Source organism: Balaenoptera borealis, assembly GCF_965194805.1.
Source record: "Balaenoptera borealis genome assembly, chromosome: 8".
NCBI classification, from domain to species: Eukaryota; Metazoa; Chordata; class Mammalia; order Artiodactyla; family Balaenopteridae; genus Balaenoptera; species Balaenoptera borealis.
Genome location: NC_138865.1, coordinates 28583250 through 28608266, shown reverse-complemented (window position 1 = coordinate 28608266; position 25017 = coordinate 28583250). Strand labels below are relative to the sequence as shown.

At 38.9% G+C, this 25017-nt stretch overlaps 1 protein-coding gene across 19 annotated transcripts in view; it reads right to left on the bottom strand.

The window, feature by feature from the left end:
• The window catches only part of LOC309632918 (uncharacterized protein), a gene marked incomplete at its 5' end in the record, with an annotated part of 247570 nt that overhangs the window by 25176 nt on the left and 197377 nt on the right, over nucleotides 1-25017 (bottom strand). For 3 of the 19 annotated variants that reach the window (XR_014247129.1, XR_014247131.1, XM_082400991.1), the window contains one exon: nucleotides 15635-16029. The exons of 4 other annotated variants lie outside the window; for them this stretch is intronic. Coding sequence is in view for 6 of the 15 variants with exons in the window: in XM_082400991.1 (XP_082257117.1) it covers nucleotides 15960-16029 (70 nt within the window). 12 more of the 19 variants (XR_014247137.1, XM_082400990.1, XR_014247125.1 and 9 more) reach the window with 10 other exon arrangements.

Here is a 25017-nt window from a genome sequence, read left to right as displayed (position 1 = left end):
GCCTGCATAATATTTTCTGTTATATATATATCCTTAAAATCAAAGTTGGAAATAATTTATTCAAATCTCTATATCCTTATCACTTCACTTTATTCTATTTTATGCTTGTCTATTTTTCTCAGTTATTTTCTCCTCCCCTCTCTTCTTGCTTTCTGTTGAACAGACTGAAATCTACCCCCATCCCATTCCATTTTTCCTACTGGTTTGAAATGTATATGTCTTATTACTCTTCTTTAAGTGGTCATCCTTAAAATTTTACACTGCATTCTGCTGAACAATTTAACAAAGCCTAAAATTAAACAAAATAATGCAGGGACCTTAGAATGCTTTAAGTCTGGTAAGCCTTTTCCAACTATATTTTCAATTGTTCACTTAGATTTATCTTGTCTTCTTCCTTTGAATTCCATCAACTTCATAAAGATGTTGTTGTACAAACAGCTTTATTACTGTTCAAATATGTGATTCTACCTGAGGACCTGCCATTTGTTTCTAGCTACTAGATTATAAGTACTCATAACTGACCTCTGTAATAATTTTCTTTCTTGCTAAGTATATCCATTAACACTTCTTTAGTGAAGGTTAATTGGCCTTAAATGCTCTTTGATTTTATATTTCTGTGAATGGCTTTATCTTACCTTCATTCTTCAAAGAGAAAGAAAGAGAAGGTCAATGAGTCTACAATTCTTGGTTGGTAATTATTCCCTCTCAGAACTTTAACAGTTCTTGTCTCTGATTTTGTTTGTTTATTTGTTATACTTATCTTTTATCTGCTTTTAACATCTCTTGATTCTGGTGTTCTACAGTTCCAATATAAAGTGTTGTTTTGGGTGGGAATTTATTTTCCTTTGTATCACTAGGGATTTGAGAGGTTTCCTGAATCTAAACATTGGTGACTCTCTTCAATTCTGGGCAATTCCCATAGATTATCTCTTAAGTATTTCTTTTTCCCACATGCTCTTCCTTCTAGAACTCAGATCAGATACAAAAATCAATCGCTTTACCCTGTCCCCTAACCTGGCTTTCATATTTTCCATCTCTTCATCTCTCTGTGCTGCATGCTGGTTATTTATTTCAAATGTGTCTTCTAATTTGTTGAGTCTCTCTTCACCTGTGTCTAATCTGCTGTTTCAGCATTCACTAAATTCTTTATTTCAGTGATTACATTTTTCATTTCTCAATACTACTCTTTTTCAATTCTACTTGATCATTTTGATAGTCTCTTATTCTTTCCATTCTTCTACTCTTTTATTTCTTTATACATATAAAACAAATTTTATATCCTAAATCTATTTCAATATATACATTTATTTTGGTCTAATTCTGTAGTTTATTATTTCTGATGATTCTTCCTCTTCCATTTTATGTTTTTATTTTTATTGTGAGCATATGTTTCCTGGAAATGGATCTGTAAGAGCCTAGATGACTATATTCAACAGGAAGACAAGACATGGAGAGAAAGTGCCAGAAGTAGAGGGAGGGGTAACTGAAAGTCCTGATGGAAGAATGCCAGTGTAGCTAGGTGGTGGTTGTAGTTTAGGGTCAGTTAAAGGAGGGACTAGGAACAGTAAGTGAAGGGAAGGGACCTTTCAAGGAATAAATGTGTGTGTGTGTGTGTGTGTGTGTGTGTGTGTGTGTGTGTGTGTGTGTGTGATGTGAGGGAAGATTCGAAAATCTTTACCCAGAAAAGCAAGATCATCAGGTAAGTGGTCTTTAGAAAGATTATTCTGGCAGCAGAATAGCAAATGGATCAGAAGGAGGTGAGGTAGAGACAGGAAAATCATGAAGACAACAATAGTAAATGCCAGAGATTTAGAAGGTTTGAATAAGTCAGTGATGGGATGACTGAAGAAAAGGGGACATGAGAAAATTCAAGAGATGGGGCTAAACCTAACCTTTCACAATCAAACAGTAATGCTCTCTTTCCAAGGATCCACACCAAAGTTTTCATACCCATTCTAAGTGAGATGACATTGCAAAGCATACAAAATATGTTTGACTTGGACACTAAAACTCATTTCACTATCATAAATGTCAAACAACCCATATTGATGGTCAGATACTATATGTCTTAGAAGACTTCATAAAAAACAGCCAGATAACAAGCAGTATATGTTTCAGGAGCATATTGTCTTGATCTGGGGAGTCCTTTTCAGCTAATGGAAAAATATATAAAACCGAAAGAAGTCAAAGTTGCTAGTGACAATTTAATCCAAATAGCTTAATCTGAAAAGCTTTATTGCTTAGAGAGATATAATATTACAGAAAGCTGAAACATATCAATGTACTGTTAGAGTTTCTAATTCCATGACATAAACTTATTTTTAAATATTCTTCTTTTGTAATATTGTCTTAATCTTGCAGTATTAGTGATAATACTTTGAATAATGGAAATACCCAGTATAAATGCCTTTCTCTAAAATTGCTTATCTGATTATTCTACCCAAAGTCATGGACCAAAGTCACATTTCTGATTTTACACTTGAGATCAACAGGAGCAATAGTAATGGCTAAAATTCACTGAGGACTTACTATGTTCCAGGCATTATTTATATATATTAATTAATTTAATCTTCATAACAAGTCTATGAGATGGGTTATAATTATTACTTATATTTTTGGAGACAAGGAAACTGAGACACAGAAAGGATAAGCAAATTACCCAGGGTCACACAGCTGGCATTAATCAGTGGAAGCAGAAACCTAATCCAAACATTCCTTTCATAACCACTCCACTCCACTGCCTATCTGAAAGTGTGACTCATTATGTTAGTACATCTTGTTGAATTTTATAGTTTTATGCTGTTTGAAGGAGTGCTGCTGGAATCATCTTCATTTATACACCTCCACTGGGCCCTTCTATGTAATTCTGAAAATACGAACGATCTTTGTTTGAAAATAGAGGTAGTCTTTAAGTGATAGCATGTGCATTTTGTCATGCCTTTGAGCTAGCTAGTCATAAAACTTCTCAAAGATAGTAACAGGTTTTGTTGACAATAATGGCCAGCCATAAACAGACTCAGAAATGCCTCACCCTAGACCAGGGGGTCAAGTCTGCAAGCACAATGGGAGCTTCCACTTGATGTTGCAGGTTACTGGACACAGAGTCCATGGTTCTCACTCCCAGAGGCAGCTGTGACCCAAATGAATTTAGCCTCATGGGTGTCAAGGAGACAACTGGACACCTACACTGAAGTGCAATGGCCACCTGTGCACCTGCAGGCCCTCTGCCCTGATGTGCAGTGAGCCTTTCCCACCTGGATTAGATGCTGCTTCCAGTATCAGGTAGACACTGTGAACCAGGCTTGTGGAGAATGCCAATTACACACTGCCCCCAGGCACCTCTGTTTCAGGCTCCTCTTGAATATGGAGCCTTGCTGTGATCAGACTTGATCAAGAGCTCCCTAGATAACAGTCATCTTGCCTAATAATACCTGCCAGAAGGCCTCCTCTTTGCTGCTTGTTGGTCTTTGGTAGTTCCCCTGACACCTGGCCTTTTCAAGCTCTCCCTCAGGGCTTCCCAGCAACTTTTAGAACAGGCACCATGCTTTTTATCAAAGCCTTGGGCCAGTAGTTAAGTCAGGCATTTTCCTACTGGAAGAAAACAAAACACTCAAAATCAGCCAATGGATCTTTCCATGAACAAATCAGTTGGCTAGTAGAGAGCTCAGGGATAGTCACATAAAAATTCATTTTTATTAGGCCACCTAAAAAATGATTATAAAATACACAGGGGGATTCTGCAGATATTCTATATACCTTCAAGGTAGCATATTTAAAATATATTAATTTCTCCATTTATTTGGTACTTACTGAGTACCATCAGCAAAGCACTGCAGGAACAAAGAAGCGCGATTGTGTTTTCAGGAAGTTTAAAATCTGATTAAGGAGGGAGACATGTAACCAAGCATCTGTTCTATGAAGCCAGTAAGAGCCTGAAAGCTAGTGCTTTTCATAATAGATGTTAAACTAATTACCTAAATGGATTGTGCATTTTGCTTTCTTGTCAAAGTGATGCAGTCAAAGCACCTGGTCAAGGATCAAGTTGCAATCGCTTCCTGGCTCCACCACTGGTCATGAGGGCCAACCTTTCCTGTCACAGTAGCTGGATAAGAGCAGTCACAACACAGACAAAACAGTGGAAGTCAGATCTGGGGATCTTGCTGGATGTTTGGGGAAAGAGAATCATTCACCTTTTTACTTATCCAACAAATATGTATTGAGAACCCACTGTCTTCCAGGACCATCCCTGTGCTCTGGGGATTAGGAAGTAGGAATAACAACAAAAAAGAAAGAGGAAGTCTCTGCTTTCTTGGAGCTTGAGTTGAGGGAATAAACAAATAAATACATGCTTAGTGCTTCAGGGTAATAAGGACCAAAGTCCAAATAGAGGAAAGCATTCTCTCTATCACTGTGATTAGGAAGGTCGACCTTGGACATGGAGCTACCAAGCAGATTCCTGCCTGAGCATCAAGCTCACACTGGGAAGACAGAGCGGAAACATGAAGAGAGGCTGATCCTGATGGCACAGCTTCATCTGGACCTAACCTTGCCTGAAAGGCAATGATGTGAACCAACAATTCCCCGTTTTGTTGAAGTCACTTGCCAATACCCCAGTCCTTCACACTCCCATTTCTTATTACTCCACATAGAATCAAACAACCATTAAGTCCTGAAAGTGTTCTTTGTGTGCAGTGTCACTTTTTCATTCTCACTGCCATCCTCCCACTTCAGTCCCTCTTACACCTGGGAAATGGAATAACAGTGGAAGACCTCAGGGGGATGGATCCCACAGGAAGTAGTGAAGGAGGAAGGACACCTCTTTGGCTGGCCAAATCCACGCAAGTCAACCCAGGAAGTCATTCGGCATCACCTCCATCTAAGAAAATGGAAGAAGATGCTCATGAAGGCTCTGGGCATGTTGATGCTGGGGGTTGGCAAGGAGGCCTTGGGAGGGTGGGTAAGCCAGTCTCATCCCTAGGGAACTGGGATGGTGATTAAGATACAACATATGTCCTTTTCATGCTCAAATGTGCAATAGCCTGCAGGATGTATCTCCCCACTCCTGCTTCACCTTGCAGCAATATTCATGAGGAAAAGGAAATTTCCCTAGGCAAACATGCAGCCTATCTTCCAACAAATGAATCCTATCACTTAGAAGAAGAACAAGTGAAATCAGTCCATAGCGATGCAAATCTCCCAACGATCAGGTTTTCAGGTTTCTTAAAATAGATCAGTAGTTCATCATGACAAAAGAATAGTAAATAATTATGATCCAAAATTTATTCTTATAATCTGGAAAATCAATATTATGTTTGTTAACCTTGTACCATAGTTCAAAATAGATCATTTGACTTACCTCTAATAGGTAATTGACTCTGAGATCTGTCAATTCTACTGTGTTCTATGCCCGAAAAAATATTTTTCAGAAATGTTCCTTGTCACTTTAAGAAAGCAAAGAGTAATTTGGCGTTTGCTCCCTTAAACTCTCTTATACATACCTTAAATAAACTCTAGTCAACATATCCTCTTTCAGTCCCCCAATTTTTTTAACCCCTCGCAATGACGGCATGGTTCACACCATAGAAAAGGATGTGCTCTGAAATGTCAAGGCTCACAGGTTTTCTTATCAGAACTTCTGTGAATCGAGACTTCCCTGGTGGAGTAGTGGTTAAGAGTCCGCCTGCCAATACAGGGAACACGGGTTCGATCCCTAGTCCAGGAAGATCCCACATGCCGCCGAGCAACTAAGCCCACGCACCACAACTACTGAAGCCCTTGCGCCTAGAGCCCATGCTCCGAAACAAGAGAAGGCACCTCAATGAGAAGTCCGCGCACCACAACAAAGAGTAACCCACGCTGGTCGCAACTAGAGAAAGCCCGTAGCCTCAGTGCCGCCATGAAGACCCAACACAGCCAAAAATTAATGAATGAATGAATTAATTAATTAAAAAAAGAAAACTTCCATGAATTAACACAACGTTGCAGAGAAGCCTAAGAATCACAGACACACAGCAGCTAGCCAGCTTGATGACTTTACACAGCTATATTTTTCTTTTTATGTTGTATTATTATACTTTTAGTGTATAGCAATGTCCTTATTCTCAAGTTTCTAATCATCAAAGACACAGCAAACGTAAAGCTATATGACAAATCCTTAATTTTGATAATCTCCAAACATTTGAACAGATGTCTATAGAAACATATTATTTTTCTTACATCAGCCAAATCTGAGACATTAAAATAGTTAACAGTTCTTAAAATATTTTCTTCCATAATAGAAGTTTATATGAAAATTACTTTCTTTGACCTGAATCAAATTACTTAATTATTTTCGCATGCTAATCAGATTCCCTTTATTATATCTACCCGCCTTTAAATCAAAAGCCTACCAGCCATTCCTTAGAACTGTAGTAACAGGAACCAGGACCTGGCAAGGCCTCAGAGGCAGGTTAAGTGCTGCTGGTTCTAACGGTGGCGGCACAGCAATATCCTAGAACACAAAACCCCTCCGACACGTGAAGCCAATAGTTTCAACTGGGCTTCAACTGGGTCAGGGCAGATGGCTTTGTATTTCCTGATTGCTCACATGCTCAGAAATCCAAAGTGGAGAATATCCGTTCTGCATGGTAACAAGTAAGAAATAGCTCAATCCCACGTAACTGGATCGTCACCTAATCCAATCTGTGCCTCTCTTACAACTATTGACAGTGGTTTTTAATTCCTTCAGCAGGTCTCTCTACCCAACCAGCCTCCCTTAAGACACACAAACATACGTACACACACATGGTTCATTCTGCCACTTCTCCCACCAATTCACCACTCCGAGGAAGAGTGTATTTAGCTTAACTTTATCAAGCTCTTTGGCTGCCTGAGGATTTAGAAATGTTAAAATAAAAACTAATTACCACCTTGAGAACTGCAGGTGGCACCTGGTCTTATGTCTCAAGGCAGCAGGTCGCTCCTGCATCATCCAAGCAGCAATGTCACTGCTTGCTCCTAAGCTCCAGAGAAACCCTCTGTTGGGTCTCGAACACCCCAAGTAATGAGACGCTACTGAAACGAGCATGTGGGGACCCTAGGTCTACGCCACAGCGTTAAGTGGCTTCTGAGGTTATCGAAACTGCCACTGATGCCAAACAAGGTTCACCAGCCCCTTCCTCCCACAGTGGTCCAGTGAACACGTGGCATAAAAATTCCTTCTCCACAGGTGACAGCCACTAAGGCCAGAGATGGAACCACAGGTGATACAACTTAGGAACACATAAATTTAAATATCTGATACACCATTTACCATATCCCTAAAATGACTCATCCGAAAGGATCATATTTGCCAGTTTAAAAAACAAACTTTTTTCAAGTTTCTCTCCATGAGTTAGCTATAACTAGCACATCCTCCATGAGTATCTTTTCCTGATGTACTACCGAGTAAAAACTTAATAAAAGCCATAGCCTAGATAAAATATATCATTTTTTCATTTGTGATTAACAGCCTTGGAGGGAGGTTTCTTTTTTAAACTGGTCCATTAAACGGGCATATATTGAAATAAAAATTATATAGTTTCTAACTTTAAACTACTCAAAATTTCAAGTACTTTATGTTTCAATTCTATTTCAAATCAGTACACTGAAAATACCCATTACCTAGAAACTAAGGAGAATATTTTTATTTTTTATGGCGAGCCAGACTCCCTATATTATTATTGAAAAGTCAAGTTTCTAATGAACCAGAAAGGAAATTTATTGTAAAGCAACGCTCAAACTAAGCACATGTATTATCACACAAGGTTATGTGTACACCTACCAGACATGTGCAATCTCTATGTCAAAGCATTATTTTCAAAAAGTTAAAAACACAACACGTACAAATATAGAACAAATGCATGCCAAAGAATCATAAACTCATTAATGACTAATCCAGTAAAAGAGCATTTTGAGAAACTAGGAATTTACAGGCATTTATAGAAGAACATTAGAATGAGATTGCTAGGTTACAAAAACACTGATCAATGTCCTACAGGGCAATAAAACCTTTGTAGTTACCATATGTACCTGAAAAAAAAAAAAAAGAAATCATCAATTTCAGCGTCTAAACTCCTATCAAATGGTAAATGACCAAGTCAGACATGGGTGCATTCTTCTAGGTAATTAAACAATCATGTGGGCCTATTAAACAATGTTCCTGCATAATGTCAAAAGGTCACTCTATCATACCCTCTCTTTTTTTAACTTTTTATTTTACATTGGAGTCTAGTTGATTTACAATGTTGTGTTAGTTTTTACAGTATTTACAAGTTGTGTATAACTTTAATTAGCACACAGATTTTAACCTTATGCCATAGAACTCAAACTGGAAAAAACAAGTATGATATTTTGAAGGAACGTATTACATATGGTTTCCTGCCTCTCAGAAATAGGTAGACATAAATAATTCAGTTTTTAAAAGTTATTCAATATGATGCAACAGAGCCTATAGCAATCAGCACCGCAACGGGCCCCAGGTAGGCAGACTGAGTGGGGACACTTTGGAAGTTACTCTGAAGAACTCTGTATGTTGAAGCCAAGCCTTTAAAGGCTCTGAAAAGTTAAGTGGGAAGAAGATCCAGAGGTTAATTTCATATTTGTTTTTCAGGATTAGAATTAGAATTGCAGGTAAACCCTGGATCTATTCATTCCAAATTGTTTGAACTCTTTTATACTTTTATAAGTATACTTTTGTATTCAAATTCTGATTTTGATTTAAAGGGAAAAATTCAAATTCAAATTTGCTCAGTTAATTGAGATTTTTGTCAGTGAATATGTCCTTTATTTAGTACTCTTGAATGATTTGGGGTTTTTTTTCCAAATCAACTCAAAGGAGCAGACATTCTTGAGCTCCAGTCTTCTCCCCAGAACAGGCTTTCAGGCGTGGGAGGGCCACTGATAATGTGGCTTTAGGGTCATTTTGTTTGTTTGCTTAAAGAGTCTCCCCCAGTTGCATAAGCTTCAGGACCCTCACAGCTCTAGCCTTGCCTGTCACTCTGTGTTGATAGTCACATGGACTTTGTAAGTTTTTTTGGAGAAAAAAATGTTGTTGTTTTCCCGAAGTTTTCAAACATATTCTGACCTCAGTATTTCTGGGAAGTTTATTCAAATATGATTTTAAAAAAAAAACGGTCCGTTTACCCGTTTGTTGAAGACTCTTTCCAACAAGTCCAAGCTCCAGTGCTTACTAAATACCTCTCTCCATATTCTATGCTCATTTTCCCCAACAGGTTTCACTGAATCACGAATGGATTCCCCATTCACCTGCTCTAGGGGCACATCTTCTGATAGGCTCCCTCCCTAAACCAAGGAACATATTACATATGGTCTAATGCCTTTCAGAAATAGGTAGACATAAGTAATTCAATCTAAATATCAACCAAAATACTGACATTTTCTTATTCAGATTATATCTCTTCTTCCTCCCCAAAGATCTGAAAATTCGTAAAGAAACAGTAGATTCACAAGGATAATCCTGATTAACTTGGAGGATTCGACTCACTCTAGAAAACCACTAAGCACACTATTGAGACAAAAAGAAGCCTGCACCAATTAAAACAGTAGCAGGATTTTAGTCCATATTACCCAAGGTGAAAACTTCTTTATGGACTGTATTGTCTTAGCACACATGGCATTACTTGAGATTGACTGTGCTCACATAGCAATAGAATATGTTGATGACACTTAGCAAATAATTACAAAGAATCTGTGCCCATTGAAATGACAGGAGTTCTGACAAACAATACCCTTGAGAAGAGACATTGGATAAACACACTATTAGACATTCACTTAAATCAATTCTCACGATTTTATACTTCTTAGCAGTTGTAGCATTATGTTCAGTTCCTCCATTCTGCAATTCATGTATTTTTATACCAAATTCTTAAGGTTAATCATGTTATTGGGTTAGGATAATTTATACAACAAGTGTCTCACTATTATACTGTGTATGTTATTTTTCTTTTCAAAGAATAATATTGTGTGATAATATCTATTAGAGGATCATATTAATAAACTTTCATTAAAGATGATACAGTAACACTTTAGCACATAAGGAGCCATTGCTCCAGTGAAGAAAGGATTCAAATCTGATACAAATCTTCAAATTGAGGTGCTAATATATTTGCCTAGATCAAGCACTAGGTATTACATGAAGAGCACATGTTTGTCTCCCATGCTGGCCAACAAAATGGGCTTGATCTGCTCCCCCAACCAAGGGCAGAGATCTCTCATACATATGCAGGACATAACAGGGAGGAGACATTGTTGGATAAAAACAAATCCTGATTACCACTCCTAGAACAGTGATTCAAGTTGTGTGCCCCACCTGGAGTGGGCCAGAAATACATCTTTTATTCTCACAACAAGAAGGGCACTTTTGACAGGGGAAGGAAACAAAAGAAGACTTCTAGAGAAAATTACAAGTACTGAGATTTAACAAGGTGCGGATGAGTGTGTAACACTCACTAAATTGAACCCCTGGGTCTATAAATATCATCCTTTACGTCAAATAATCACCATCAACAGCGGCTGAAATGTCTAACACTGGCTTCAGTCCTTTTCAGAGACTTCAGTCCTTTTTCTTTTCACTGGGGAGTAGAGTTAGGGAGGACAGCAGCTACTAGCTATAGCTGGTACTTTACTTATATGGGGGAAATAATTCAGCTGTAAATTAACTTCCAATTGTGTTGTTCCTTAATCGGGAAAGAGTGAACATTACTCCTCAAAGTGACATGCGATCCAGGAGACAGATTTACAATACTAAATATGCAATCAAAATACTGACATTTTCTTATTCAGATTATATCTCTTCTTCCTCCCCCCCCCCCAAAAAGATCTGAAAGTTCATAAACAAATAGTAGATTCACAGGGATAATCCTAAAACAGAGAGCTACTGCCCTCTTCCACTTGTGGCTCATGGTAGGAAGTGAGCAAACCAACCACTGTCTGCACAACAACTTCTGGAAAACAGGGCTCTAACTTGGAATCTATATTCTAACTTCCTCTTGCATTCCATTTAAGAGGATAACTCCATTAGATTAACACTTTCATCTTGACTAAATACAAAGAGTTCTAGAAGGCAGACCAAGCAGAGATGCACAATTTTTAAATATCAGGTCCTAGAGGATGCTGTCCATTCAACTTGTTTTATCTTCAAAAAGACAGAGAATAAGAGTAAAAAAAAAAAAGCCCATGTTTTTGGCTATTTAGAAACATTACTCTCGCCCTGTGTAGACTCCTCCTGACTTAAAATTTCCCATTAATTATAAAGATTCATGTCAAAACATGGATAATTTCTGAGATGTCAAATGTTTCAACCAAGTCCTGTATGAGAGTATGTCTTATGCCAGAACCTCACCCAGGTTGACCCCCCCCCCGCCCCCCGTCTGACTAATTTACTACTGAGAACCAGTTGTAAATAGAGGAAAAATGTCACTGTATCCTTTTGGGGAGAAGATCTTTACCTTTTTAAAAATTTACATACAGTTCTCATTATTTTATCAGGGCTTAAGAATATTTCATTTTTGTTAGTTTTAAAGTCTTGTCTGCAAAGATTACTTGAGTTCTTAAAACACTTCTTAGGAATAAAAGGTTAGCGATCAAAAGACTTGAGCAAATGCTGGTGTTGGTAGCCTAAATCCCATCCTGCTGGCAAACTCCTCTTTAGAATTTCTCAAATGATGGGACAGGACTAAAAGAACCCTCTACCTTGATTTATGTAGTAACAAATTTCAAATATGGGTTTGAAATACCTTGCTTGTATATACATCTACACATACAAACAAACACCTCCCAAATATTCGAGAGTTAAGGAAAAATCCAATTGGTCAAATTAGCTAATCTAGAGTATAATAAGATTCATTCACCATTACTTCTACTGCTACAAAGGATACTGTCAAATGAGATTAGCAAGCAATTATCAAACGGTTTGTGTACCCTCTATGAATCTTTAAGTCTGCAAAGACATTTAAATATATACTTGACACTTGAACAACTATAGTAGCCATCTTTGCAGTGATCAAGGACTCTATAGTATCTAAAATGTTCTTAGCCATGCAAATTTACATAGGTACTTTTAACTTACTGAACTTTTCATCAGAGTACTAAACACATCTAAATAAAACAGAGGCTGAAAAGTGAAAACTAGCATTGACATTTGAAGACTCAGCCAGAGACCCAGACGAACTGAGCCTAGAGATATATTCAATTCAGAAAAGGCTATCTGCCTGGATATTCAGACATGGAGCACCTCAGAGCATGTGACTCTTAAAAAAGATGCTCAGTATGAAGCACATGATACCTCTGTGGATTTCAGGGAATAAAATACAAACAGAAAATAAAGAAATATCAAAATAACCGATCTTGCAATATCCTGTAATCACAACTAAGGAGACAAGAAAGGCAGCACAGCACTCTGCTTCTCTTATAAGGGAAGGATTTTTGAAGCCATGTTTCCTTTAAGTAAGAGTGACCTCTGGTGACTTTTTAATTGCACCTCAGTGTACTATGTTAAATTATTCTACAATTCTTTTATACTAGCAAATCATTTAGTACTACATTTTTAATTTCTTAGCAAAGTGATAAATGCTTTACTGCAGGACCTAAGGATTTCATGTAAATGCCCCCATTGTAATTAATTCATGGCAATTGTGCCCAAAGCTAAATTAAAATTCTGTCTGAAACACGGGGCAGTATTTTCTTAAAGGAGACTAAGGCTCATTTTCAGGAGTGACTCATATAATATGGCATTAAATGAGCTGATACTAAATGATGACAACACAAACTTATCACAGCCTCGGGGCATATATGGATGAATGCTGGAAGGGTAACTATTTGTATAAAATGCTTTTCACTTTAGCACAAACTTCCTGGTAAGGGCAGAGTTCCCCAGCCCACCCCACCCCCAGCAGCAAGGTCGGTTTCTAACATGCCTACTAGCACTTTCTTGAAATGCATAATAGCTTGCCTTACTCCCTACAACCTGATTTAAAAAAAATTCTTGAGGGGGATGGGGTGTGGATGTAGGACTAAGGGGGCTTTCTTCCAATCCCTCAAGGAAAGAAAAGCCCTATGATGGAGATTTCAATCTGAATAACACTTCGAAAACTTTTTCCGATTTCCAGATTAAAATGCCTTGAGGTCGGCTGAATCAATTTGGCTAGCATCTTTAGATCAGACTCACATTGCCAGTCCAGAACTGAGAGGTTAACACATCTTCACTGAACCAACAAAACGAGAAACACAGCACATCACGATATACAAGCATGTGCACTTGCAAATGAACCTGAATGGCAGGGTATGTTTTTCCTGTAAGCAAAAGCCTTCTAATTCTGAGGGGTCGATCCTTCTCGTAATTCTGCGGACTCACCAGGTTTGCCGCCTGGGCTCTGCTGCGGAGCCTGCCCGCCGCTGCAGCGCCCGACTTCTTGCTACCCGATTCCGCAGGGCGCCGACTGCAAACATCTACGCTAATGCAGGACCCGGCCAGGTCGGCCAACGATTTCCTTTCTGACATAAATCCTCCAAAATGTATTCATAATAAAAAGAAATAAATGACATATTGGCATGCTCTTCTCTCCTCATCTCCTGCTATTCTCTCTCTCAGGTCTCTCTCCGCCTCAATAGTCTCATGCTAATTTTAGCTTTTACTAGAACTTGAGCTTTCTCAATGAATATTCAAAACAACAGCACACAGACAAAATTCAGCTCACAGACAAGTCAAAACAGGCTTTGTGTATTACAGACTTGACAAGTGGAAAAACCATTGTAAACCATCCTATCCAAGCGTTGGGACTTTGCGATGTTTTTTAAATGCCTCATTTTCAGAAGCAGACCAGTGATTCCATTTGTAAAATTCAATTATTTTTTTAAAAAAACACTAATTCTCAGTTGACAGTATAAGTTTTAAAAGATTTGCTGTACTCACAAGTATTCCCTGCTGCTAATGTACTCCAGGGCTGGGCAGACAAAAGAAAGAGCATCCTGAGACAGGCTCCCGCGGCGGAGTCCATGTTCACAGTCGCCGGGGCTCCCCACCCCAAAACCCAAGGTGTCCAGACAGCTGCTCTGAGCCGGAGTCTGCAAGCTCCCTCCCGCTCGGGGTAGCTAGCGCTCCCTCCTCCGGGCTCGGCGAACCCGCGCAGCCGGCGGGGCGGGAGCCCCAACCTGCAGCCACACCCCCACCCCACCCCCACCCGCTCCCACCGCGCTGCGAGCTCCACGCGTCCCGGGCGAGCCTGGCGGTGGCGGGAGGAAGTGCGAGTCAAGTCGGTGAAGGTCTTCAACCTGCGCTCGCTCCGAATCCGAATCTGAATCCGAATCCGCGGTCCTAGGTCCTTCACCGGCAGGTTTCCCACTCTGAACAGCTGAGCAGTTCAGTGGACTTCAGTCTGAGACCGAGCTTCACCAGGCTGATGATGCTTGAGCATTAACACTGATGCTAGGAAAAATGTGAGTTTCTTTTTTTTTGGTTGAAAAGAAGTTAGGACAAGTAACTAACCCGGTTTGAAGAAAATATTTACATGTACTGAGAACTGTTGTAAAAAAGACTGCTTTTGTTTTCCCAACTCATTTAATGATTCATATTTAAAAATAAAAACCTAAAGAACCTTATTATGGTAATCATTTCGAAATATATACGGTTATATATACAGTGTTATGTGTCAAAATACATCTCAGTAAAGCTGGAAAAAATTAAAATTAAAAAATAATTAATTAAAACACCGACCCGACTTCTACTATAATGTCAGCATTTTATTATGTATATTCCTACTTGGAGATTTGAGAATTGTGGTCAGCAGATATATAAAACTAAAAACTGGCATCCTGGGAGAAGGAATCTTACTCCAAATATCATCAGGGAAGTGACCTTATGTTAAGTAGGTAAATTGAATAGACTTAATTGAAGAATGAAGAGTTTTGAATCAACTTCTATATACTGTATGTGTATTCCTTTCCATTCAAATTCTTTAATACAATTACCCAAAAGTTCATATTGAAAAATGATGGAATCTAAAAGGCATCTTAAATAAATAAATAAATGGATAGATAGATAGGCAGATAAATAGATAAATTGTTTCAGAGTATACAGATAGAGGCCTGATGGCCCATGGAGGAAGAAGGATTTCAAGATCCATGACCTTGAGGTAAGTCACATGGCCTCCTCTACTTCCTAAAGAGGCTGCCAGCAGATGTAAATGAAGGAGGTATGAGCATGGCATCACTAGGATCAATACTCTCCTAAAACTGTGACCAGACTCATGACAAATGTGCTGAGACTTAGGAACAGTGTCCAGGCATTCTTGCACCATCCAAAGTGATCAGAATATGAAAGTAACTTTAACCTTGAGTAGGGCATTATATGCCTGAGAACAAAGCAGAAAAGCTGTTTTTATTATTTCTATTCTGCAACCTGGGTAAAAAACAAAAACAGGAATAGAAAATGTAAATAGCTTGGCAAGGCCACAGAATTTACAAGTAGAATTTGACCCAAATATGTAGATCCTGATCCCAACTTTCCAGCTTTCTCCACTCCTACTCAGGGCCCCTGGGAATCAGGAACTCTTCCCACCCACCCCATCAATCAGCAGTCCCGGGAAACACTGAGCAAAGCTTGCTCGGAGGGTGCATTTAGAACCTTGAAAAAAGCCACAAGCGGTAGAGTGACCTTCATTTATTAGTCAGACATTTTCCTAGTGCCTAATACATGTCCCAGAACCTGAATATGGTATTTCTAATTTTTAAAGCAAATATAAATTAATGATTTACATTAAGTGTCTAATATTTTTTAAAGCCTATACAACAGACAGTCTGTGTGTGTGTGTCTGTGTGTGTGTGTGTGTAATCTAAATAAATGGTCACAGCATTCCTTTGAAGTAAATGTTACTATGCCCATTTAATGGATAGACAGACTAACCTCAGAGAGTTTAATGGATGTGTCACAAAGCAAGCCAGACTTGGACCAGGTCAGCTGAGCTCTGAAACCCCTTCTCACTGGCCCTCAGGTCTCTGAAACAGAAAAGTTGTCACCTGTGAAAACTCTATTCAGTTGTTCATGGGAAATCCATTTAAAATGGGTTAGAAGGCGCCTCAATAATTGATGTCAATTAAAACCAAAAACAGCAATGCTAGTAAATTACTTGAGCAGACATTCAGGATGGATTTTCCAAGTCAGAGATGAAACAGCACACAAGGGATTGAGATTTGCAGGCAGATGTCCTTGTGCAGTGCACAGCATTGACCACTGGACAGCACTGGGGCTGTTACATGATCTTCCAAGACAAGGGCAGCCCCAGGTGAGGAGGCTTGAAGAGACCAGGCAAAGCAGGGCCCAAAGCAGGGACTTGCTAGCAGACAGCTGAGGCGACTCCTGGTTTTACCCCTTTCCAGCTGCCTTCTTTCGCTGGAGACTTCGTGGCTTTGTGCTTCACTTTTCTTGTTTGTAGAATGGTGATGATAGCCAGTCATAGAGCCATGATGAAATTACAGGTCTGAAACCCCCACAAAGGGATGGAAACTGCTGAGCATTCCACGTACCAGCCCCAGAGCTGCCCTGGGAGTTGGTACCCACCCGTGAGACCCCCGGCAGCTGCTCAGCATTTGTGATCCTCAGCTTCGTTGTCTGTTTCATAAGATAATAGAAGTCTTACCAGCAGAGAACCGATCCAAGGGTTACAGGAGAAAATGAATGTCAAGTACTTAACACCATGCTCATCCACAGGGCGCTGGATCAGGTAGGCTGATGCTAGAGCTCCAGGCTCAGAGGAGAAAGGATGCCTAACGGGACCGCCAAGGCCTCCAAGCTAAATCCCTGCAGGCCAGGGGCAGTCCGCTGCATTCTGTGACCTGTTTCCACAGCCCTTTGCTCTTTTATGTAAGAAAGATGACAGATAATCAACAAGGACCTACTGTATAGCACAGGGAACTCTACTCAACATTCTGTCATAATCTATATGGGAAAAGAATCTGTAAAAGAATGGACACATGTATATGTATAACTGAATCACTTTGCTGTACAACTGAAACTAACACAATATTGTAAATCAGCTATACTCCAATATAAAATTAAATTAAATTTTAAAAAATCAAAACAAAGGAAAGGTGAAGAAAATGTGTAGATCTAATCTTGCACATTTCTATAAGTGATGATTCAAACCCCACAAATCACGCACGCGCATATATGTATGTGGCTGCAGAGTTCACACCAAACACAAAAGAGAACTTGAAATCAGCACAAGACAAGAAATTAACTTCCCATGTTCAAAAGTGTGTGGACCCTCATATGTGTAAGTGCAGACAGGCTGCCTAGGAAAGTATATTCTAAGTGAAACTACACCCTTGGCATTTCCTGACCAAAGTCATCTGTTTTCCTTCTCACCTGGGAGCAGTCTGTGCACTCAGGATTCCCTCCCGAAAAGAGGAAGGATCAACTCACCCCACCCGAATGAAATCCTTTCTCAATGCTCTCCATAGATCAAAACATGACTCCATTCATTTTTCTTCTTTATTCAGCAGTTTTCTCCCTGTAAATTATTTCTGCGTGTTTTATCTAAATCTGGGAATACATTTAACTTTACTCCTGTAATGGGAACAGATTTATCATTAAATCCTCTGAAAGAACACTGTGAATAAAATATAATAGTATTTCTATTAGGAGTCATGTTTCCCATAAGCCCCCAGGCAACAAATCCTGAAGAACAATTATGGAGAGACAGACTGCAGGGAGAAGGATTGTCACATGTGTGATAAAAAACACACTGCACGGTGTCTTTGCAGGTTATCTCTGATGAGCTATGTTCCCTATAACTAGCCCTTGGAAGCCCCGGTTTTAACAACCAAAGGATTATGCATCTAATTACATAAATCTCAGCTAGAGAATAGTCAGCCTCATATTGTTACCCGAAAAACTAGGTTCGCCTCTTGGTGGGTGTCGAGCCAAAAGACACAACCAAGACAAAGAGTGAGAGAAGGAAGGATTTGTTACTTGCAGCAAGTAAGTAGAGCACCAGGGATCTTTCCCAAAGCAGTGTCTCCCCAAACAGCAAAACTGGGGAAGTTTTAAGCTAAGGGTACATGTATATTCATGAAAGGGCTTGGGAGGTAGGCAGAGCCCAGGCTTTAGTTGATTGAAATCCGGAGGATCAGAAAAGGTCAACGCCATCATCCCTTAGGTTCCATCTGACCTGGTGGTTGAGTGCTTCAGGCTCATCTTTACCATGGAAACAGAACTGGAAGTCTTTACAACTGATACATTATTACTAGTGCTACTTCTCTTGCCCGATAACAGTCAGCATTCTTGTTTTCCCTTAAGATCCTTAATTACTGAGACCTGTTCAAGGGCAAGCACTCTGGCCAGGCTTAGATCACAAAATGGCTTGTACTAAATGAATAGGTGTTCTCTTATGTCCAGAAAGCCATGCCTGGTTTTCTTTCTCCATAGACCCCCTACCTTATCTGCTTATAATATTTCTTTCCAATTCAGCCCATTTCAACCCAGGAGGACTTTTGGGGACTAACAAACACTGGTATCTAAGATAGAACAAACCACAACTAAGAACTTGAAGTATAAAAGCAATACTGCATGGTATTTCCAAAAGTGCTTAATAAACATTTCACAGGATTGCGCATAAACAACACACTTTTCCTGACATTCTGGCACAAGTAGAATCAGAGAGGCTTAACGTTAAAATGAAGTGCAGAGTCAGCTGTCCAGCATTCTACCCAATTCAAGCACCACAGTCTCCAATATCATCTTGCACACATGTCCACTGATGGCAGCAGCTGAGGTGCATACATATAGAGAAAAGGGAGATTCTAGAACTTCCTTCTATCATATCACAAAGAAGGATAAATTCACAGAATCAACTACATGAGTGTCCAGGAAAAAAAATTCTTTTTTTTTTTTAAACTTTTTAAATTGAGATATATTATACCCTTTAAACAAAATTTCTAATTTTATGAAAGGCATAAAAGGTCACAATTTTTCTTTACTTCTTTGGGGTAGGAAGAGGGAGGCAGAGTTGAGTGGATCCTTAAAAGTCCTTTTCTAATTTAAAATTAAAATCAACATCTGATCTTGACCTAAGAATTTTTCTATTGAGGTATAATTGACATAGAACACTATATTAGTTTCAGGTGTACAATTCAATGATTGGACATTTGTGTGTATTGCAAAATGAACATCACAGTAAGTCTGGTTACCATCAATCATCATACACAGTCACAGATTGTTTTCTTTCTTCTTGTGATGAGAACTTTTAAGATTTACTTGCAGCAACTTGTAAATATGCAATACAGTATTAATAACTATATTCACCATGCTATACATTACATCCCTGTGGCTTATTTATTTTATAACTGGAAATTTGTACCTTTTGAACCCCCTTCACTCATGTCACCTACTTCCCACCCCCATCCCCATCCCCCCAGTCTGGCAACCAACTATCTCTTCTCTGTATTTATGAGCTCCTTTTTTTTCTTTTTAAGATTACTCATATAAGTGAGACCATAGGTTATCTTTCTCTAACTTATTTCACTTAGCATAATGCTCTCGAAGTCCCTCCATGTTGTCACAAATGGAAAAATTTCCTTTTTCTTAATGGCTCACTAGTATTCCAGTGTGTGTATCACATTTTTTTAGCCATTCACCCATCAATGAACACTGAAGTTGTTCCCATGTCTTAACTATTGTAAATAATTCTGTAATAAACATGGGTGTGCATATATCTTTTGGAGTTAGTGTTTTCATTTTCTTTGTACAAATACACAGAAGTGAAATTGCTGGATCATATGGTAGTCCCAGTTTTGATCTTTTGAGGAAACTCCATGCTATTTTCGATACTGTCTGTACCAATTTACATTCCCACCAAGAGTGCACAAGTGTCTCCTTCTCTCCACATCCTTGCCAACACTTGTTATTTCTTATCTTTTGATGATAATCATACAAACAGGTGTGAAGTGATATCTCATTGTGGTTTCGATTTGCATTTCCCTGATGATTAGTGACGTTGAACATCTTTTACTATACCTGTTGGTCAACTGTATGTGTTCTTTGGAAAAATGTCTATTCAGATCCTTTGCCCATTTTTAATTAGATTGTTTATTTGCTATTGAGTTATGCGAGATCTTTATATATATTAGATATTAGCCCATTATCAGATACATGATTTGCAAATATTTCTCCCATTCAATTGGTTGCCTTTTCATTTTGTTGATGGTTTCCTTTACTGTACAAAAGCTTTTTAGTTTGATGTAGTCTCACTTGTTTATTTTTACTTTTATTGCCTTTGCTTTTGGTGTCATATCCAAAAAATCATGGCCATGACCAATGTCCAGGAGCTTACCGTATATGTTTTCTTCTAGGAGTTTTATGATTTCAGGTCTTAAATTCAAGTCTTTATTCCATTTTGAGTTAATTTTTGTATGGTGTAAGGTAGTAGTCTAGTTTTATTCTTTTGCATGTGGCTGTCCAGTTTTGCCAACACCATTTGTTGAACAGACTGTCCTTTCCCCATTGTATATTCTTGGCTCCTTTGTGATAAATTAAGTGACCATATATGTGTGCGTTTATTTCTGAGCTCTCTATTCTGCTCCATTCATCCATGTGCCTGATTTTATACCAATACCATACCATAGTTTTGTAATATAACTTAAAATCAGGAAGCATGATGCTTCCAGCTTTGTTCTCTCTTAAGATTGCTTTGGTTATTCAGGGTGTTTTGTGGCTCCTTACACATTTTAGGATTTTTTTGCTCTGTTTCTGTGTAAAATGCCATTGGAATTTTGATAGGGATTGAATTGAATCTGTAGATTGCTTCTGGTAGTATGGACAGTTTAACAATATTAATTCTTCTAATCTATGAGCCACAGAATATCTTTCCATTTATTTGTGTCTTCTTCAGTTACTTTCATCAGTGTCTTATAGTTTTCAATGTACAGGTCTTTCACCTCCACGGTTAAATTTATTCATAGGTATTTTATTCTTTTGATGCAATTGTAAGTGGTATTGTTTTATTACTAGCATATAGAAATGCAACCAATTTTTGTATATTGATTTTGTATTCTGCAACATTACTAAAGTTGTTTATTAGTTCTAACTGTTTTTTTGGTGGAGTCTTTAGAGTTTTCTATATATAATATCATGTCATCTGCAAATATTGACAATTTTACTTCTTCCTTTCCAGCTGGGTGCTGCTGATTGCTTTTTTTTTTTTTTTTTTTGGCCTAATTACTCTGACTAGGACTTCTAATACTATGTTGAATAAAAGTGGCGAGAGTGGGCATCTTTCTCTTATTCTTGATCTTAGAGGAAAAGCGCAGAGTATGACATCAGCTATGGGCTTCTCATATACGGCCTTTATTGTGTTATAACCAATTTGATTTTATTGCACAGAATTGAATCTAAATTCAACCATAAGCATTTTCATGATTATCATTAAAAGTCTTTTTAAATTGAAAACAAGACTGAGAACTTGTAATAGTGCTGGATAATTAAAAAAATACACCCTTAAGGATTAAGTTTATTCCATAATTCCAGTGATATTTTTTTAGGCTGAAGTACTGATGAATGAAGTACTCCAATGTAGAGGAATCTTGAAAATACTCTGAGTGAAATTAGTCAGTCATAAGGAACCATATATTATATGAGCCCATTGATATGAAATGTCAGAAAGGACAAACCTATAGAGACAGAAAGTAGATGAGTGTTTGCTTGGGGCTGTGGGAGATGGGAGACTTGTAGGCTAGAAAAAGAAAGATCTCTTATTTGGGAAATTGATAAAATTTCCAAAATTTTTTTTATCAATAAAATTGATAAAATAGATTGTGGAGATGAATGCACAACTCTGAGAATATACAAAAAAAACAATTGAATTGGACACTTTAAGTAGGTGAATTGTACAGTAGGTGAATTATATCTCAAAGCTGTTTTTAAAAAGGAATACAGAAACTCTAGAAAAACATTGAATCCATTGACATCTACTTTACCACACTATTCCAAAGAGAAATGTAACTGAAAAATGGGAGTTAAAAAACATAAGCAGCAATATCCGTTATTTACTGCCATAATCATGCTGTGAATCAACCAGAAACCTCAGTGGCAGACACCACTTTACTGAGCTCAGGGGTCTCAAGACCACACTCTTGGCTCAGCAGGTGTTCTGGTCTCCTGCACACCTGCCTTGGGGAGGCTGTTGTCCGCTGATAGAGAATGGCCCCATCTGAGATGACTGGACTGTGTATCATTGCGCAGCAAACAAACCCAGGCACCTCTCACCGCGGTGGCACAGAACTAAGAGAAGAAGCAGAAAAATACAAGTCTGTTCTGATCTTCATGTGTCACATCAGCTGGCATTCCATTGACCGAAGTAAATCTCATAACCTAACTCGGGATCAAGGGTCGGGAGAACAGATTCTGCCTCTTCAGTAAAAGGAGCTGAAAAGCCATGTGGCAAAGAGGGTGAATCCAGGAGCGTGAAGAATGAGGACCACTTAGACCTCAGTCTCTGCCCAGCACAGGGTATTTCTGATGGAAGAAAACTGAGCAGAAATTAAATATTTGCCATCTGGCAGCTTCACTTTCTCACCATTTTCACTTAAAATTGTATCAGAGGGCTTCCCTGGTGGCGCAGTGGTTGACACTCTGCCTGCTAATGCAGGGGACACGGGTTCGAGCCCTGGTCTGGGAAGATCCCACATGCCGCGGAGCAACTGGACCCGTGAGCCACACCTACTGAGCCGGCGCGTCTGGAGCCTGTGCTCCGCAACAAGAGAGGCCACGATAATAAGAGGCCCGCGCACCGCGATGAAGAGTGGCCCCCGCTCACCGCAGCTAGAGAAAGCCCTCGCACAGAAACGAAGACCCAACACAGCCACAAATAAATAAATTAAAAAAAAAAAAATGCCACCTCAAAATATGCCACTTTGGCATAAATATGGTTTTGAGCTGAAAGCAACTGAAAATCAGCAGATGCAGGAAGAAATCTTCCCTCCCCTTTTCTCCCTAAAAGCAGGGCATGAATTTTCCCTGAGACCGGGGCCCCCTCTCACGAACCAGGAAGAAGAGAGTGACTCTTGTCCCCAAAGGTGGAGAATGGGCACTGAGGTGAGTCTACATAAACAAACCTTATGAAAATAGCGCTTATCTCCCATCAGGTTCCCCATATATTTCCTACTCACTTTCCTCCAAACCCCCTTTCCTTTCTTAAAAATGGAATATAAGCCCCCAAGTCTAACTACTTCTTTGAGTTTCACTTCCTTCCTGTTGGACTCTTTCGCACAGAAAATATTAATTAAAATAATTTATGTTTTTTCTTCCATTATTCTGTCGTTTCTCAGTTTACTTTGCAGGCCCCTAAGAATAAACCTAAGAGGGTAGAGGAAAGAAATTTCCTCTCAGACATCAGCAATGAAGGGGAAAAAATGTTTTAGTGGTGACATGGGAATGAACTTTGGAGTTGGTCAGATCATCACAATGGTCACATCAGTCATCTATGCTGAGCAACCCTCCCTTGGTATTCTTGTCCTGCCTCTATTTCTCATGGTATCTGGTAGCACTGCAGTGCCCAGGAATGTCATGAGCTCTCTCCAAGGTGAGGCCTATATGCAGATATTATTTTATAAACTATTTCCAGAATCTTGTTCAAGGTAAAACCATACAATTCATGTTCTAAGTTCGAAGGCAGCTCAGCTCACAGAGAAGACCTTTGAGAAAGCACAACATGCTTACGGGTCTCTGGCATGGTATCAATGTCAGCCTCTAGACTGTGTCAAAAGCAATTCTGCACTCCCTCGTATTGACCAAACATGGGTAAAATACCTCTTCTGGTGCTTCCTTCTCTCTGATGATGTAGCTACCTGGGAGCCTGTAAGAACTCACTAATACTATGCTTTCTAAGAGCAGTTTCTGCTCTCACTCAAAATTGTCCCCCACATGGTATAGATGTTCTTTAATCATGTGGATAGCTTCAAGATTAGTTTTTTGGTTTTTGGTATTTTTTACAATGGGATAACTTGATACTATATCTGAGAATACCCTTCCCAGTAATTCTAGTCTCCTTGACATCAGTAAGATATGGAAGAGAAAAACCTTTGTAAAATGGTGTTAAGGAAAATTATCCAAAAGCCTGAAAAAAACTAAAGGGACTTTTGCCTGTTCTTTCTTAGTTATGCTAGGGTTTGATTATCAGGCCTGCCTGCGGATTATCTGAATCTCTAGGCATGTACCTTTGCATCTTTGTTTAACTTGTTATTTACTATTGATAAAGGTATGCTGTAATTCTGAAGGGGTTGATGTTAACTGCTACCTTGATTTCTGTCAGATCACAATACAAATAATGTCCGTTCAGCAGGGATGCAAATGATTCCTTTCTGATGGAAAATACAATTTCCAAAATTCAGAATGTTAGCTGATTTTTCCTACAGAACATTAGCTATTTTTTCTCTAAAATCAGTAATCCTATTTAAGAATTCTTCCAGCTACTCGAAAAGCTTCTACCCCATTTAGTTCTTTTGAATCAGCACTACCATCATGCCAGTTCTCTTATTAATGGGTTCATTAAATCTGTGCCATATACTCATTTTACATTTGCATGAGAGTCATGAGTTTAATTTATGAAAATGATACTTTGACAAGGAGCAATTGTGAGTAGCACAATGTGCACCAGTCAACAAACCATGGGCACACAAAGTAAGGGCTACCTGCATGGACATACACACCAAAAAAACTGGTCACTTTCAAACAGTATCTCTGCTATCTTTTCCCTGCTTTTATTTGGGTTCATAAGAGCTCAGATTTCCCAATATCTAGTAGATATGTTAAGTTTCTCTGTTAAAAATATGTAGGCTTATATTTGTTTTAAGCTCATATATTGTTTTTAATCAAAATTTGGGACTCTGCCCTTTTCCATAGGATAGTTAGTGCCTAGTGATTTGAGGGTGGGTCTGATAACAGGCTCCTATCCAAAGCTGAGATTTATTCTGGAAAGTTTAAGCCTGCAG